Genomic DNA, 18,988 nt, shown 5'->3' with positions numbered 1-18,988 from the left:
AAAATCACTTAAAAGTAACGCAAAGCAGCGTATTCAGTGGCGGATGGTGAAATGTGAAAGTGGCGGGCGTGAAAAAGAAACCATGAATTTGCTCGAGGGAGGGAGCGCAGTGCCCGCGCTTGGCTGTCGATAGAGGGTCTGCGAAGGAAAGGCGGTTCTGCACCAAGTGGGGGGTCGCAATAGAACCCTGACCTCTTAGTTCAGCAGATGGCCACATGCTATGGTGGTGAAATCTTATTTACTTTTAAATAAAGCTACATACTTAATAGCTGGTAACATCTATGCTGTGTTGTAGAAGCTCCTGGTTTTTTGAGATACTGGTGAGACTTATAGAACGCAGCGCCTCTAGGCGCCTCTTTACTACTCATTCATGTCCAGTTTTACACACTGTCAGTTCCACTCGTTTCGTAAGCTCACATAATATTGCAGAGTAAGGGGACTGAAAGGGGACGGACATACGAGTAGCTCATGTGTTGTGGGGAACAGAACGTTTAAGTCAAAAACTGGGACATTTTATAAAAAAAGAAAAGGGACTACAATTTTACTTCAACCGAGCAAAATGAATGACAGCGCTCATCTGCATAGAATTACCGCCGAGGCACTAAAGACATAAATAAAATTCACTTTTTAAAGCCAGTCGCATGTATTTTAATTAAATAGTTTTCTTATAATAGCTGCTAAGTATCCCTGCTTTGGAAAATGTAAAAAAGCACCTTCCACCATCCCTCTAAAAAAACGGACATGAGCTAAATTTTCCGACAGCTGGTGAAAACCCGGGACTGTCCCGGCAAATCCGGGACGCCTGGTCACCCTAGTTCAGGCACATAACTGCATATCAAGGAAGCATAAAACAGCTCCCAGAGTGTTCATACAGTAATCTGAATTTGTAGGCACTCGTGTTTTCATTCGGCAGCTGGTGCAGTATCGCTTGTGCGACTGGTCAGTATTCACTAGGGGCCAGATGTAGGTAGCTGTTTGCATGGTGCAAACTGCGAAAATCACAGTTTGCACCATGCAAACAGCCTACCGCGATGCTCATTCCCAAATTGCGAGTCGGTACCGACTCGCAATTTGTGAATGCGACTCGCAAATAGGAAGGGGTGTTCCCTTCCTATTTGCGACTCGCATCGCAATTCCGAATTGCTTTGTGACCACGAATGTGGTCGCAAAGCAACTCGCAGTTACCACCAGTGTCACACTGGTGGTAACTCTTTAGCAAAAGGGAAGGTGTCCCCACGGGACCCCTTCCCCTTTGTGAATGTGGGCATAAAGGTTTTTTCAGAGCAGGCAGTGGTCCCATGGACCTCCTGCCTACTCTGAAAAAACGAAACCAAGGGCCAGATGTAGCAAGATATGCTTTTGCGATTCTGAAATTGCGAGTCAGTGCAACTCGCAATTTCAGAATCGCAAAAGCATATGCAGAATGGTGTCTCAGACACCGTCTGCGACTCGCTATGGGGTCGCAAAGACCCACCTCATTAATATTAATGAGGTGGGTCGCATTTTGCGACCCCATAGCGAGTCCCTGCACTCGCAGGGATGGTGGCCTGCTGAAGTCAGCAGACCTCCATGTCTGTAACTGCTTTTTAAATAAAGCAGTTTTTTTTTTCATTTTGCAGCCCGTAAAACAAGTTGCAAAATGAAAAAAATACCGAAACCATTTGGTTTCGTTTTTTCAGAGTAGGCAGGAGGTCCATTGGACCACTGCCTGCTCTGAAAAAACATTTTTGTCGACATTCACAAAGGGGAAGGGGTCCAATGGGGACCCCTTCCCTTTTGCGAATGAGTTACCACCAGGTTGACACTGGTGGTAACTGCGAGTTGGTTTGCGACCGCATTCGCGGTCACAAAGCAATTCTGAATTGCGATGCGAGTCGCAAATAGGAAGGGAACACCCCTTCCTATTTGTGAGTCGCATTCCCAAATTGCGAGTCGGTACCGACTCGCAATTTGGGAATGAGCATCGCGGTAGGCTGTTTGCATGGTGCAAACTGCGATTTTCGCAGTTTGCACCATGCAAACAGCTACCTACATCTGGACCCAAATGGTTTCGGTATTTTTTTCATTTTGCAACTTGTTTTACGGGCTGCAAAATGAAAAAAAAGACTGCTTTATTTAAAAAGCAGTCACAGACATGGAGGTCTGCTGACTTCAGCAGGTCACCATCCCTGTGAGTGCAGGGAATCGCTATGGGGTCGCAAAATGCAACCCACCTCATTAATATTAATGAGGTGGGTCTTTGCGACCCCATAGCGAGTCGCAGACGGTGTCTGAGACACCATTCTGCATATGCTTTTGCGATTCTGAAATTGCGAGTTGCACCGACTCGCAATTTCAGAATCGCAAAAGCATATCTTGCTACATCTGGCCCTAGGCCTCACAAGGCACGGCAGAAGCAGCAAACCACTGAAAACTGGCAATACTTTCAAATCAGAGATCACGACCCAACCCTTCATCTTGGGCCACAGAGCCAGATGCAGGGCCTGATTACGACCTTGGCGGAGGAGATTACTCACTCACAAACGTGACGGATATCCCGCCCGCCGCATTACAAGTTCCATTATATCCTATGGAACTTGTAAGACAGCAGACGGGATATCCGTCACGTCGGGCCCTTAGTCTAGTCAGCGGTCATGAATGTAAAAGGATTTGCTGCATTGCTTTTTTGCCCAATGCATGCACGTATTTTCTGTGTGTTTAGAATGCTTTTATGGTGTGTCTGCCTGGTGATTTGTGTGTGGTGTGTATAGGTGTTGTGTATGCTGTATGACGAGTGACTCGACGTGCCTGTTTTACTTGCAATCTGTACAAGTGGTCCCTCTCTGCATCCTACCAAAAGTCCCATTTACTGGACTGTATACACTTTTCCTGACAGTGGAGTAACAAAGGCCCCGCAGCCCCTGCTGTGCAGGGAGAGCCCCGAGCTCCAGGGGGCCCCCACAGCACAGTACACTGTGCACGGGCCGCAGACCCCTGACTGGGTCCAGGGGTGGGAGGCCCCGGCCCCCTCCAGGGATTTTGCACGGGAAACCCCTCCAGTTTGGTTTCGGCACTGGTTCCTGACAGGCAACACACAGAATAACAGACACAAACTGACAACCATATACACACATAAGCCAGGGACAACTTCATATTTTACTACTGGCGAGGGACTGAGTGCTTCAGTTTTGCACGGGATTGAATTGTTTAGCTTCGTTTTTTTCAATTAACGCTACAGTGTAAAGTAATCGAAGCACTACTGAAAGAAAGTGAAAATGATCTAATCACAAAATCCACAACGCACTGGTCAATCAGCAAGTGAAGCACCCCACGGAGTTAGAATAACTGACTTACCTCCTGTGGCAATTATCAGTAATTTAAACGCTTAAATTGGGCCCAACCCTATCTAGGGTGACCAGGCGTCCCGGATTTTATCAGAAAGCAATTTAATTAACAAACATTACATTGGCTTTAAAAATTGCATTTTATTTATGTTCTTAGTGCCTCTTCTGTGATTCTGTGCTGATGAGCGCTGTCCTTCTGTGCGCTCGGTTGAAGTAAAATTGTTGTCCTTCTTCTATTTTTGTGAAATGTCCCGGTTTTTGACTGTAAAATTCTGGTCTACCTACCTCTATCACACGTTTGTGCACCTAATTACTGCGGATGTTCCCCTGCGTCTCAACTGAGGGGCTGGATGGACCTGAAACGCATGCCCAGTCAGTTTATTTCCAGTCAGGGTAGAGGGTGATGGAGCGTGGCACTTCTTAAGCCCAGGTCAATGAGGGAATATACGCGGGAATCAGCAGAGTGAACTCAAACTTGTGTTGGGACAATACCCCCTTGCAAGTGCTGAAGTTCTCACCTGCACATTCGCCTCACCCGTTTTCAGAGTTTCACAGGGTCACCAGGCTTACCGGCCATACCCCACCCGATGATGAGTGAGTTCTGGCCGATTGAGAAAAGCAGTATACCATCACATGCGCCAGACCCTTCAGAATCCCCTGCAAACCTCAAACATTGACAAAACACATTTTCCTCACATTTCTGTGAAAAAAAGTTTTGGAACCTGTGGGGAGCCACAAATGTCCTTCCACCCAACATTCCCTCATGTCTCTCGATAAAAATAGTACCTCACTTGTGTGAGTAGAGCTAGTGCCTGTGACAGGAAACGGCCCAAAACGTAACATGGAAGCAGCAAATTTTTCCACCGAAAACTGACCCTATGTGGGTAGCTCTAGTGCCGCAACAGGAACAGATCAAACCAAGGATAACGGGAGCCCTTGCGTGGAGCCTCCTATTGAACTCGGTTGGATCCGTTCCTTTCACTGGCGCTAGGCCAAGCCACAGGTGGGGCAATGCTGGGTAGTAGGAATTTTGTGGATTCCTGAGGATTCCAGAAGTTTCCATCACAGAAATATAGGGAAAATGTGTGACTTCAGGCAAATTTGGAGGTTTGCTGGGCTTTGTGGGTAAAAAAATGGTGCAGGGTGCATGTGAAGCACACCACCCTGGACTCCCTCAGATGTCTGGTTCTCAGAAGTGTCTGGCTCTGGTAGGTTTTTCCAGTTTTTCCAGGTGGCAGCCTACCCAAGCAGCTGTTCACCACTGTAAGTGGGATGATATTGGGAGTCAGCCAAGCTCTCCTGGCACATATGCAGAATCAACACCCAAAATAATCAAATGTCCTCTTGCTTGCCATTCGGATGTAATGCTGTAGTCCCCTGGGGGAGCAGAAAGACTGTTGCCCCCTTCAGTTGGGGTGGGGGCAGAACCATGCCCATGGTGGTATGCAGCGTGCACCACCGCTACTTCATTTTTTTTAATTCCCTGGCATCTAGTGGACTGTCCCACCCACACGGTGGGGGGAGGGGGATCTGGGGTAATTACTGTCATCTGCCTCCCAGGGGGGCAGAAAGATTTTGTCCCCATTTATTTGGGTTGGGGGCATGGCCATGCCCCACCCTTCATGAAAAAATCTTCCTTGGTGTCTAGAGGGCTTTCTGCCCCCCTGTGGGACAGATTGGGAGTAATATACCTACCTGACCCATGGGGGACAAAAAAACAGTGCCCATGTTTTTTGGGAGAGGTGGGGTAATTGCCCTGCCCATTCTGTGCACAATAACAAAAAAGGATCCCTGGTGTCTAGTGAGCTTTCTGCCCCCCCCGAGGGGCAGATAGGGGGTAACAACCCCCATCTGCCTCCTGGCAGGGGCAGAAAGATTGTGCCCTTTTTTGGGGAAGGGGTTGGGGTCATTGCAATGTCCATTCTGGGCAGCCTCTACCTCTAAATTAACAAACAAATATCCCTGGTGCCTAGTGGGCTTTCTGTCCCCCCAGGGTTTGGAAAGACTGCATTTTACCCCAAAATCAAAAAGGAAGCAATAGCCCTTGCCCAAGGGGCCGCTTCCCCCGGGGTCTAGTGGTGGGTCCCTGCTTAGGGATCGCCCTCTTACAGCGGTCCCCAAGCACGGATCCACTAGGGAATGGTACAGTTGGGAAGCTGAGATTTTCCGCTTTCTAACAAATACCCTTCCCGACTGCCTCGGTGCTCGGGGTGCTGACATAGCCCCACAAGCATGTAGACAGTGAAAGTGAAATGAGGCGATCGGCTCATTTCACTTTTGTTTTCAATGAAATGATGGTCATTTTACTGAAAACAAAGAGACAGCCTTGGGAGCTGGGAAAACTTTTCCCAGCTCCCGATTGCTGTTTCTTTGCAGCAGGAAATCGCTCTGGTGTCCGCACCAGAGGGATTTCCTGTGTCATGTGCGGGGACGGCTGGGAGTCGTCCAACGCGCTCGAGCACCGCGGCATCGGACAGCTCCCGGCCGACCGACGCGCACAAACGGTTAACAGCTTTTCAATATTTTACCTAAACCTTTGTTCTTGATGATTGTTCAAACCTTTTTCTTGTGAAAGGCTCTAATAGCTGTTTGGGCTATATGAAACTGCAAATAAATAAATAAACAAATGTCAGGAAAAAGTTCTATGTCTGCAGTTTTCTTATCTGTGATCTCAGTGCCTTAATGTACGATACTATGAGGGAGACAGAGAAAGCAGACATATCTCAATAAACAGATTACAATCAGAAATTACATATTTGTGTGCAGTTGGTGTAATGGTTTAGAACAGCTGCCACCTCTGTGCAGACATCCAGGTAGCAGAGACCTCTGGCTCTTACACGCCAGCACAAACATGTGCACTCACACGCGCACACATACACATTTCCTCTTTCTCTCTCTCTCTCTCTCTATATATATATCTCTCCATGCACAGAACTCCTGTCGCAGGTGTGCTCAACCAGCTCCATCTTCAAACCCCCCAGACACATCCTGAGTTCTGTCTCAGGAGACCTAACCCTGCACATTTACCTCCCCCCCTCCTCCCTCTGTCTTCCACCCACTCACTCTCAATTTCTCTCATCCTGTCTCCTTTCTCTCCCTCTCTTTTCCTTTCTATCCCTCTTTCCTTCTCTCCTCTATCACTCCACACTCTACATTCTCCCCTTTCTATCCCTTTCCCTTCTCAATCGCTCTTTCTTCCTTTTTAATTTTCTCGGAGGTTCGAATCATACTTTATTCAACCGCACAACAACCATAAAAGTGCACATATTCAGTAAAATGACAAAATATTATTAGGAACAAAATCACAGCAATATAATACAAAAAATAAAAAATAGAAACATCATTGGACTATATTTCCAGGTTTAATATCTCTTTCTGGTGCTCAGGCAACATGCCATATAATTTATCACTGCATGCCATGACTCCTGGGCCCCCAGCTGCTGTAAAAGCAAGGAAGCCATCTTGTATGAAACAGTATTAAAACGACCCGCGGGAAGTTTAAAAGCGCTTCCTATGAGTTAAATAAAGTTTCCAAAGAAAGAATAAAGTGCGAGGTGCTCTGCGGCGAGCTTCCGTCGCAGGGATATACAGGGAGCGATTGAAGCCAAGTTCCTTGTGTTGGAGGGGCCACCAAAACAACAAGAATAAAACGTGGCCGCGTAAGAAGGAACCCGGAGCATTCATTTGGTATACAGTGCAGACACAGTTTTGGCACAAAAGTCATGTTAATATTCCAAAGAGGTAGCCCGAGTCCCTGAGCTGCAATTCATCCTTATAAACCTTAAAACACTTTTTAAAAAACAGATCCTTTGCCATGTGACGAACTAAGGGCCCGATTGACATCTTGGCGGCCGGGTTACTCTGTCACAACGGTGATGGATATCCTGTCTGTCAAAATATAAATCAATTTCAAAGTGTCTCTAATATAAGTTAGCTATGGGATGCTCCGGACATTCTCTAATGCTCAACAATCCCTTACGATTGCTTTTGTAAATTGGGATTTAGGGTTCCTCCAAGCTCTTAAGCATTGCAGTAAAGGTTGCAATTTAAGATAATCTTTACAAAACCCAAACCCACCTCAACGTGACAACAAGCAGGGTGAAGATTGAGGATTGAGGGAGAGCAAGGAGACTTTGCATGAAGGAGTTATCAATCATTTGTACAGGAGTAGCATCAGTATGTCCCCACGTGCCTACACCAAACGTACCAACCACCAAACATTTGTTTTTATTGATCTGCACAATTTCCTTATCTGTTTATGTCCCAGCCTTTGGGCAAACTAGAGTACGACCCCAACAAATTTCTGGAGTTGAAGTGATTTAATTTTGAACAGAAACTTCCAGTTAAAGGCTTCATCAATGGAATTCCCAGATAAGTAAAATTAGGGACTTTGGTTACCTCTTTACCCAAGATTATACATTACTGGGATTTAGACATTTGGAGCCACATATCACGACAAATGATTTAGAGATGTTTATTTTCAAACTTAAATTAGACATAAAAGTGTTAAAAGCATCCAATAAAATCTGTAAACCGTGGTCAGTTCTAGCTATTAAAACTGTATCATCCATATATAAAAGAACGTGTATGGAACAAGAACCCACCTTAGGCATGCCTCTACCTCTCGTACACAAGGATTCCCCCAGTCCATTAATGTACAACGAGAACAAAAAGGGTGCCAGAACTCACCTTTGACGTACACCAACACAAGAATGTATTTTAGGCGATGAATGACCCTCTTTACTGTACCGGATCTTGGCAGTTGTTTGCCAATGTAAAAGGCGTAGTAGGTCGATGATGGCCCTGTACAGCCCATGGCTTCCATTATGTTGTATAACTTGGGCCGTTGCACAAAATCGAAGGCACAGGTGAGGTCCATGAAAGCTAAGTGCCTGGATTCTTTCTTGCCCTTAAGGTATTTCTGAGTTATGAGGTAGAGATTAAGGCTTTGGTCCACTGTTCCAACTCTTGGCCGGAATCCTAGATGTTCCTCATGTTCCCGGTCTTCCAGTTTTGAAAGAACCACCCGGCCTACGGTTGTAAAGCTGCTACCCAGCAGTGAAATAGGATGGTAACAACTGGGCTGGGATTTAGCTGGGGATGTTCTCTCTCACCCTGTCCCCTTTCTGTCCCTCTACCCATGGCTCCCTCCCTCTTTCCACTGTTCTCTCCCGCACTTTCCTTCGATCCCTTTGTTCCCCTCCGTACCTCTCCTTCTCCCCCTGGTTCACTCTCACTCACTCCCATTTCCCAGCCTCACTCTCTCCCTTCCTTTCACCCCCCGTTCACTCTCTCTTGGTTGGATCTGACAAGTGCATGTAAACAGAAGGATTACACCGAGTAAACCCTCTTTGATGGCTGACTTCAAAAGGCGAGCAATTTACTTGCAGGTATTTCCCTCCCAGAGCTCCAGGTGTCAGTCTCTCACATCACAGCTTCAAGCAGGGATGGCTGCAGCTTGTCTGCAATGAGCCTTATGCAAAGCGTGTGCCTTTCAGTTTGTCTTGCTGTGGCCAACTTATGGCATGGTGTTTGCACAGGTTTGTCTTAAAGTATACGTTCCTGCTGCTGCTGTTAAATGTATAATTATATAGCGCGGCTTATCCTCCATGAGGGTCTCAAGGCGCTGTCCATGGGCACGGGGGATTAAGTGATTTGCCCAGAATAACAGGACGTTGTGCCGACGCCATGGCTCGAACCCAGACCTCCAGCTCCTGAGGCGGTCCCTGTGACTGCTGCCTACATCCTCTCCCTGCTGTTGCTCTGTGTAAGAGGTTCTCACAACTACACATATCAAGGACCAGAGGCCAGATGTACCAAACTTATTAGCGGTCGCAAAAGGTCCGAATCACAGAACCTATTACCGAAGCGCAAATAGGGCTCGTGATTCAGTGTTAGGAAGAGGGGTGTTCAGAGTGTCTCTTCCTAATACCGAATCATACTGGTATGTGTGAATGTTTTGCGACCGAAATGCGGTTCACATTTTACCCACTCCTTGAAGGAGGTGGTAACCCATTCGCAAATGTGAATTTGTCAATGTGGGTAAAAACATTTTTTTAAGAGAAGGCAGTGGTCCTAAGGACCACTGCCTGCCCTTTAAAAATGAAAAGAAAACTTTTCAATTTTCTTTTTGAAAAGCATCCTGTTTTCTTTTAAGGAAAACGGGCTGCATTTTTTTTTTTAAACGATTTATTGAAAGAGCAATCACAGACATGGTGGTCTGCTGACCCCAGCAGGCCACCGTCCCTGTGATTCTTTGGATTCACAATGGGTCACAAAGCGAGACCTACAGCATGAATATTAATGAGGTAGGTCTATTTGGGATCCAATGCCAATCACACAGTGTGTCAAACACACATTGGTACAGGGCTGTTTATGATTTCCTAATTGCGCATCGCAAAAATGTGCAATTAGAAATTCACAAACAGATTTTTCTGTACATATGGCCATATGTTCTCCTCGCATGCCATTAAACGCATGGGAGGCTTGAGGGCACATGTAACACAGGGGCATAACAAAAGCCCCTGCAGCCCCCGAGCTCAAGGGGGCCCCCTCAGCACAGCACCTGGCCTAAGTGAGTTCGGAGGGTGTTCTCCTCCATGTTCTCTGCAGGGGGCCCCCCCTCCAGTTTCGTTACACCACTGAAGCAACATACTGCAACTGGGTGGGCGAGAAACAAAGTACAGGTTTGCATCTATGTGACTTATAGCTTAGTACGTGGCCCATGCATGCCAGAGCTGTAAGATAGCTCGGTGGGTTGGAGGAGTGCTGCCGGTATTTATGTGAAGTTTGCATGTCATGGAAGAAAATTCTGGCAAGAACGAGACAATAATTTACCGTCTGGGATCAATGGGTCGGAATTCTTCGGGTGCCATAAGTAGCGCCCGATTCCGAGTTTGTCCTCAAGAATGTGGAGTATAGCGCATGCCGGAATCATCCGGGCGCCTCTTGGTCAGGGCTGTATTATTAAATGCCTGTTGTGGTCTCTGTTTCAGCACCCCCCGCTCTCAAGATGTCTGTGAATGAAACCCTGGTGGTGAACCCCGGAGAGAACGTCACCCTGCAGTGCATGCTGACAGGGGGGGACCCCACGCCCCAGGTCGTCTGGACTCACTCACCCAACCCGATGCCCAAGAACAGCCTTTCTCAGGGGGGCAACCTCACCATCTGGGGCATTCAGCCGGAGGATCTGGGTTACTACAACTGCACCGCGACCAACAACGTAGGAAACCCCGCCAAGAAGACGGTCAACCTCTTAGTTCGATGTAAGTTTTCCAAAGAATTCTGGGTGAACTTGAGGATTTGTGTGTGTTTGTGTGTGTGTGTGCATGCTTGTGGGCGCCCATCAAGGTAACTGTGTGTTTGTGTTTATGTGTGTGTGGAGTGTGTGTGTGTGTGTGTGTGCATGCCTGTGCGCAGATATCAAAGTAGCTGCATGTGTGGGTGTGAGTGTGCACATGTACACAGCCATAAAACTATGTGTGTGTGTGTGTGTTTATGTGTGTGTGCGCGTGTGTGTGTGCGTGTGCATGCCTGTGCGCAGATATCAAAGTAGCTGCATGTGCGGGTGTGAGTGTGCACATGTACACAGCCATAAAACTATCTCTGTGTTTGTGTGTGTGTCTATGCGCGGCCATCAAAGTGGGTACATGTGTACGTGTGCATGCACTTTCATGCATGTATGTGCCTTTGTGTGTTTGTGTGAGCCTGGGACACCAAAAAAGTGTGGGATGCGGACTGTTTTTCTCTGCTGCACATTGTGGAACTCAAGGCACCTTCATAAACACTGAATAGAGGACTTGCCAGGACTGACAAGGCCTTTTGTAGCCAGAGCAGTAGAACACACAGCTTTGTTACTACTTAAGTACAAGTTGGTTACATAGGATAACTAAAACATAAGGATATCATATAGCATTAGGACTGATAGTTTGGCTCCTTTATTCAAGTCTCAGCATTAATATATGCGTGACGTATCACAATGCACAAAAGTCAATCAAGAGCACTACTTTCAAAATTGACAAAAATAATATCATGGAAGCAGTGATGTGTCTAATGCAGTGATTCCCAACCTTTTGACTTCTGTGGACCCCCACTTTATCATTACTGTAACCCGGGGACCCCCTCTGAATCATTATTGGAATCCAGAGACCCCCCGAGTCATTACTGGAAGCAGGGGACCCCGGCCTAAACATTGTCAATGATTTGTACTGCAAAACAATGCACACAAAATACAGAAACAAGCATTCCATCAAACAAATACACAAATGATAACATATTTTATTTAATGTGCGAACAAATAAAGTATAAAAATACAACTTTTAATGCTAATAGGAAGTTTGGAGTTTCATTAAATTCAATTGAAGCTACTCACCATCCATATTATATTCTGTTTGATGCGCCTGCTCCCAAGCATCAATCTGAGGATACTAAATTAATTTTTAGCCACAAATTTTAAAATCCTTTACATTTACAGTATATTTTAAAAATGTTCTGTTGTACATTTACCCACTTTATTTCTATACACTTTATTAATCTGTTAATATTAGTTCATTTTCTAAGGAGTCACGGACCCACGAGGAGGGGTCCACGGACCACAGGTTGGGCACCACTGGTTTAACGGATGGGGGCAGTGCGCATCTCCTCCTTCCAAGTGGCTGCATTCAGTAAGCAGAATGTGGTCACAGCCAACTTGAGGGTCTGTGTGAAGTGCCCAGTTTAAAGCCCTCACACACACCGTCGAAGCTTCCACAACATGGGCCCAGCCTACCTCAATAAAGGAATCTCCTTCCACAAACCACCCGACACCTCTGCTCAGCCATCCTTCTACTTATGTTTTACCGAGGTAGTTTCCGATTAAACCATTCTCAAGCAAGCAGCAGATAGTTGAAGTGACATAATGCTAAATTTCAGGAAATGTCACAACTTTCACGTAATGCAAAATTTACAAATTTTGTGCGTCTAATTAAATTTCACCCAGACTTATGAATGACCACGAGGAGTGGCATTTTCTAATGTCATTTCTTGCAAATTGCACTGGTAATATAATTGCACCAACAACTGTTGTGAAACCAGCATTTGCATGGATTGACAAGTACAACCTTGACACTCAGTCGGTGCAAATGTCAATGCACTTCTACTCAGCACCGCAGTAGCCTGGCACTAGTTCATTGTATGTGCACAGGCCCCACGTGACCTAGAGGTGGCAGTCTCTAATGTGTCCGCATAAGTGTCTGATGGGAATGCCTTGAGGGGAGGTGAGGTTCTACCAATAAACTATAAGCCATAATAAAATAACAAGCATTTGCAATGCAACGGGTCTCGCGTTTGCTCGTGTTAGAGCTATTAGCATTGTAAACTCCTAACCTGACTTTTCTTGCCACATAAACTAATAGTGAAAAGTAAAACAGTTTCACATATGCGAGCCAATGGTCGCCATGAGCGTGAAAGAAACACAGAAAAGGAAACAGAAATTCGCTCACAGTGAAACTAATCGGCAAAAGTGTAATTATCCATGTTACCGGCAAAAGTGCAATTATCCATGGAACCACCAAAAGTGCAATTATCCATGTAAAAGGGTCGATGTCATGCAAAGCGCTCAACTTCTGCCCAGTGAGATCGCGCTGCGCAGGAAATGAAAAGATAAAGTAGTGCAGAAACCAGCTGAAAACATGGAGCCTTGTATGTTTTCAGTAGTTTACCTGTGCGCTCGAGGAGGGCCAAACACCAGAAAAGGCATGACATGTGCAGGCCTTTTACAAATGGTATCAATCGATTTTTAAAAGGCAAGCCCACGAACCAACCAAACGTATGGGCTCGACATGGGCATGGTTAGAAGCCCACAAAGAGATTACAACATGGTCCAGAGCGCTTGCGCCCGCCCGACCCTAAAAAAGTTTTGTGAGGCTTGTTTTCGTCCCCACACGACTCCAGACCATCTCCTGACTTCCGGAATTCGGAGGGACCCTCAAGACCTGGTTGTTCGAATGAGCCTCCGGGGCCTGCGAGCGCCTGGATTCCGTGTTGGGTGATTAGCCGTGTTTTACAAATCCTGACTGATTGATTGAGGCTCATATTCGAGGAAGATGGCACGTGACTCCGCAGAGTAGGTGTAATCTACTGACTACTTACATTCCTTGCAACCCCAAGGCCTGGAGATACTCCTGTCTTCACACTTGACCAAATAAAACCATGTGATTCTGGGAACACCACTGCATCTCCCTTTGCTGGACATTAAACATTTCTATATTTAAAATATGTTTAAAGCAAAAATCAAAGAGTAAAGTTCTCTGTGTAATCCTTTACCAGTTCCACCCCTCTTCCACGTTACTGTCTGTAAATCTCAAACAGACCAATCATGCCACAGTGTTTTACATTCAGCTCCTTACATTTGAGACATTACTGCTACAATAAAAATGTTTTCTGTACACGGTTCTTCGGTCTATCAGATACTACAAAAACATAGAAAAAAATGTTTAACAAGGGCTACTAAAGGGAAATTGGGTCATGCCCTTGAAAAGTTTAGGAAACTGTGCCCTAGCAGGATAGCTGAGTGTGCTGTGGCCAGTGGGGCTCAAGCAGCAGAACATCATATAAGAAGAACTGACTCACCCTGATGCGTCTTCAGCTTGTAAAACATGCAAATAAAATATACATTATTTGTTAACTCTTGGGCAATCACAGCTGATGCACAGTGTGCTCTTGTGCATGCCACACTTGGTGTGGATGGGCTGACCTGTTCAACAGAGAAAGGGCGCCAGAAGCAGATTAGAAAATACATGTTTGTTTAAAGTTTAAAGCTCTCCTGAACCAGTGTTTCCCAGTCTGTCCAATTTTACAGGAAGTGAAATCTGACTTTTAGTTCACCCAGCCATTTTTTAACATTGGTTTCTATTACAATATTTTTAAGCATTTAGCTATCTTCGAACAAATTTCTTCGGCGAATGGCCATCACAATAAAACAATTTTTAAAGAAAAATTGTACAAGAATTGACGTCCCAATAAAAAAAAACGCCGCACACCTAAAATAGAAATTGATTTTAAGCTGAGCCTTTGTGTAAATCAGTTTCCTTTTATCTCCGTGTTAATTCTTGTTTCTGTGTACTCAAGAAAATATTTTAATGCTCTGCAAATAAAACACCCCGTAGAAATCCCATTACCGCTTGAATAAACATAAACGAATCTTTGTGTGTATTAATTCTACCTGTTAATCGATTCTTCTCAAACCTCTAAAGACCTTGGTCTGTTCACTGTAATTTTCTATTTTACATCCAGTCTCTTTAATCTTTCTGAGTTCCAGTCCTTCCCAGCAGGTAGAGAGCTAGAGTACCTTGATAGTATGTGTCATACCTGTATATATAAAAACATGAATGCAAGCATGTTTTAGACATGTCATCTTACACAATATTTAATTATCTCCACAAGTATCAAAATATAAATTATAGTCTCAGCTCTTGATTGGCAAAAATGAACAAATGTTCATGCAATTTGACACAACAGCTCCTGTGGCCTGCAATCAACCATTGTCTCACCTCGAAAAGAATGTTTTTTCCTCCCAAAAGTGTTTGTAAACCACATATTTAAATTTTCATGTATTTATTTGAGTGCAATTGTTTTTACGTCAAAAGCACAGACCTGAATTTGATAATAATAATAATTTCTTTTTTTAAATGAAATCGTGAGAGGTGTAAATCCCTATATTACATGTAAATTGAATTGTGGCTGAAGAATTGACGCAGTTGTGTGTGACAGTGTACACAAAACAGCGGTAAGCTTGTGGGGTCAGAAGAGGGGGAGACTGGCAGATAGCTCCCCAGATTCTCGTCAGATCACAAGGCCGTTGTGGAATGGAAGTGAGGTGATGATACAGTCACATGAACTATCTGCCCACAAATAAATATAAAATGAATATAGATTGTTCAGAATGGTGGATGAGAGGGCTATGATTGCCCTGGAGATGTGACAGCAAAGTAGTGTTGGAATGGGGAACCAATCAGAGTGCTCGGTGCAGTGCTTCTGTAGAGGGGGAACCAATCAGAGTGCTCGGTGCAGTGCTTCTGTAGAGGGGGAGGGCCCTACCAGTAACACTGATGGGTGCATGTCAACAACAGTGGAAGATCTAGGGCCCGGTTCACAAAGACAAACTTTGACATTTGATCTAAACTTAGACCAAAAGTCTACGTTTACGACTTTGGGAATTCACAAAGGGCATTTACGAGTATTATCTTTATATCCGCATTTGGGGCCTAGATCCAAAAATAAATAATAAAATTGTTTAACTAGGGCTACTAAAGAAACATGGGGTCATGCCTTTGACAAGTTTAGGAAACTGTGCCCTAGCAGGAAAGCTGAGTGTGCTGTGGCCAGTGGGGCTCAAGCAACAGAACATCATATAAGACAAGCATTTGCAATGCAATGGGTCTCGCATAGTTCAAAAAAGTTAATTGTCATCTTTTGATGACAGCGCCCACAAGCAAACTAAAAAAAAAACAAGTGGGAACTGAGAGAAGATGACTTAACAAAATAAAATAAAGTTAACTTTAAAAAATAAAATGTTGCAAGTTTGTTTGTCCTGCTGGACACGTTTTTGCCAGTCATAAGCCTTCTGTTTGCGAGGCACTGGAAATTAGAACAACATTTTACCTCAATCACGTCAGGATCAGCAGATGGGCACTAACTAAGTTGAAATGAATTACTTCTTGATCTCTGCTCCACACAGAGGAACGGAAATGATGCCAGACATGCCTTGACGAATTACGAGGCTGTGAGGAAGAGTGCCACGCAAACCAACCAATGGTGAGCGACATGCGGGCTCCAAGCCCTTTACTGAAAACAACAGCGTCTCGCATGTGAGCGCACGCACTAGCGCACGCACTCGGAGGCTCGACCCTAAAAACGGACTCTCCCTGATGTGTCTTTAGTTTGTAAAACATGTAAATAAAATGTACATTATTTGTTAATGCTTAGGCAATCACAGCTGATGCACAGTGTGCTCTTGTGCATGCCACACTTGGTGTGGGTGGGCTGACCTGTTCAACAGAGAAAGGGGCAGAAAGTATGGTGAAAAATAAGTTTGTTTAAAGCTCTTGTGAACCATGGTTTCCCAGTCTGTCCTATTTTACAGGGAATTCACCAAGCTATTGTTTTTTAATTGATTTCTATTACAGTTTTTGTGAAGCATTAACTAGCATCAAGCAAATTTGTTTGATGAATGGCCATCGTAGAAAACATGTTTTAAAAAACAATTTTACAAAAATTGATGACCCTATATAAAAACACAGCTCACCTGAACTAGAAATTGATTTTAAGCTGAACCTTTGTGTAAATCAGTTTCCTTTTATTAAATAGTGTTCATACATAATATTCTTCATCTCAAACATTCAAGGGAAATTTCATGCAATTTCAACATCTCAGCCAATAGCTCCAAATGAACTGCTTCTTAGACATAGTTCAGTGCGCTTCAGTAACAGCTAGACGCCCAGGACAGAAGGGAGCACTCTCCCCTACGTCCGCAAGGTTGAATACGCCTGGCATACATACATACAATTGTCGATTTTGGAATACTTTCTTATAAGGTTGAGATAACTACCTATTATTTGAATATCATGTACCTCTGAGGAGGATTGAAGGTCCCATATCTGTGGCATTTAAAATCATGTCAATACTTGACTACTTAACTGATGATAAAGTGGATAAGCCCTGAAGAAGGCATCTGCTACTCATGCAGCACTGTTGAAACACGTGTTGCCGTTGATGTGCATATTGAAACTTATGGAGCTTCTTATATGAAGTGTGAATAAGAATACCTTAATTTGGAGAAATTGGCTAAGATGTTGAAATTAAATGGAATTTCTCTTGAATGTTTGAGATGAAGAGTTAAAGAGTTTTGTCTCTGTTTTGAAGGCCTTAAAAATATTTGAAAAATGTTGTTTTTTAAGGGCCCGTAACAATCCACCCATCTCTCTGTGTCCACTGCCCGTTACACCCCCCTCATGTGGTGCTTCTCATATGATGTGTTTTAACATGATATTCCAGCGTGATAGTTGGGAAATCTGAAGCTCACACCCCGCCCCCCCAATTTTATTGACCAAGCTACATCCCCGCTTCCTAACTCTGGTGACGGTTTGTAAGTCAATATATATACATACATATCTATTAAATCTGTCAATTTACTGTAAGTATGTAATTGACAATGAGACTTTCTGTCACACGAACTAAGCAAAATTAGGGGGGAAAGAACATCATATGCTGGAAACTTCTGAACTGTTTGAAAAGTCGTCCTTGAACTACTGAATGCTCGATGAAAAAACTATAACAATATTGTTATGAGTAATAGTGAAAAAGGAAGAGTGCAGTATCCTGTGCCAATAACAAGTAGACATAAAAGAAAGGTTGTTTATGTGAAAGGATAAGCACTGAGTTTAGAGAACAATGCTCAGAGGATTGTGTGTTCACAGAATGAATTTAAACATGCTCCACTAGCCAAGTTATCCAAGGCTGTTCATCTAAAAATTTGGAACAAAAGAGGAACTTTAACTTTCTCTGCAAAATAATCCACAGATTAACACATTAGAGAGATTGTTTTCATTTTATGCCTTTGTAGATGTGGAGGTAAAGAGCAGAAATAAACGGGATGTCACGGTACTGCCACAGGATGTGTGCACCCTAATGTCTCAGTTGTGGATTTCATAAACATTTATAAAAATGTAAGGCAAACCCCAACCCACCAACCTTGGTGGCATGCTTCATCCTGGGTTTGCCTCTCCTAACCAACCTTTTCAGGGGGATGCATGGGCTCCTTTCTATACTAAGGAGTGCTTTCTTTTAAAGAATGAATCACTTTTGATTTTCAGTGGGGATCCAATGTGAAAAATCCCTATAGATGATCCAAAAACATTTGTATTAAGGGATTCTAGAGGGGTATTAAAAACAAAGTGAATAAGGGGGTGTTAGGGATAACTGTTGTTCTTGCATCCTACTAGTTGACATGTTTCAGCCATGTCATTGGCCTACCCCAGGATCCCTGGCCTTCTTCAGGACCTGAACCCCAATTTATAATATGGGCAACAAAGGTCCCATATCTTGTGGCATTCAAAATCATGTCAATACTTAACTACTTGCAAGAAATGGGTGGTTTTAAGGGCACAGACTGAGGATTAAGTGGATAAGCCCTGAAATATGTCCATCAAACTCTGCACTTCCATAAACACTTGGCTGTTTTTTTCCACTAGCCATGAAGAATGCCACGTTCCAGATCACCCCTGATGTCATTAAGGAGAGCGAGACAATACAGCTGGGACAGGACCTCAAGTTGTCTTGCCACGTGGATGCTGTTCCACAGGAGAAGGTTGTCTACTCATGGTACAAGAACGGCAAGTCCGCCAAAGTTACCGACCGCCTACTCGTCACCAGGAATGACCCAGAGTTGCCACCAGTCACCAGCAGCCTGGAAATCATCGACCTACGCTTCAGCGACTATGGCACCTACCTGTGCGTGGCCTCCTTTCAGGGTGCCCCCATTGCCGACCTCAGCATCGAGGTCAACATCTCCTCTGAGACAGGTGAGTGCTGCTGGGTGGAGGCGCGTGCAGAAATGAAAGCAAGTCAGGGCCTATGGGTGAAACTCTGGTGTGCCAATCTTGTAACAAGGTTTAGTGTTACAGGCCCAT

General features: G+C 44.5%; 1 protein-coding gene across 1 annotated transcript in view; it reads left to right on the top strand.

Moving 5' to 3' along the window:
* MDGA1 (MAM domain containing glycosylphosphatidylinositol anchor 1) overlaps positions 1 to 18,988 on the top strand; it is an 888,610-nt gene that overhangs the window by 388,220 nt on the left and 481,402 nt on the right. Inside the window, exons 6-7 of the mRNA XM_069236322.1 lie at positions 10,319 to 10,588; positions 18,551 to 18,880. Of these exons, the coding sequence (XP_069092423.1) occupies positions 10,319 to 10,588; positions 18,551 to 18,880 (600 nt within the window). The remainder of the gene's footprint in view (positions 1 to 10,318; positions 10,589 to 18,550; positions 18,881 to 18,988) is intronic.

Source organism: Pleurodeles waltl, chromosome 5 (assembly GCF_031143425.1).
Source record: "Pleurodeles waltl isolate 20211129_DDA chromosome 5, aPleWal1.hap1.20221129, whole genome shotgun sequence".
Taxonomy (NCBI): Eukaryota; Metazoa; Chordata; class Amphibia; order Caudata; family Salamandridae; genus Pleurodeles; species Pleurodeles waltl.
This window is presented reverse-complemented; position numbering and strand designations above follow the sequence as displayed.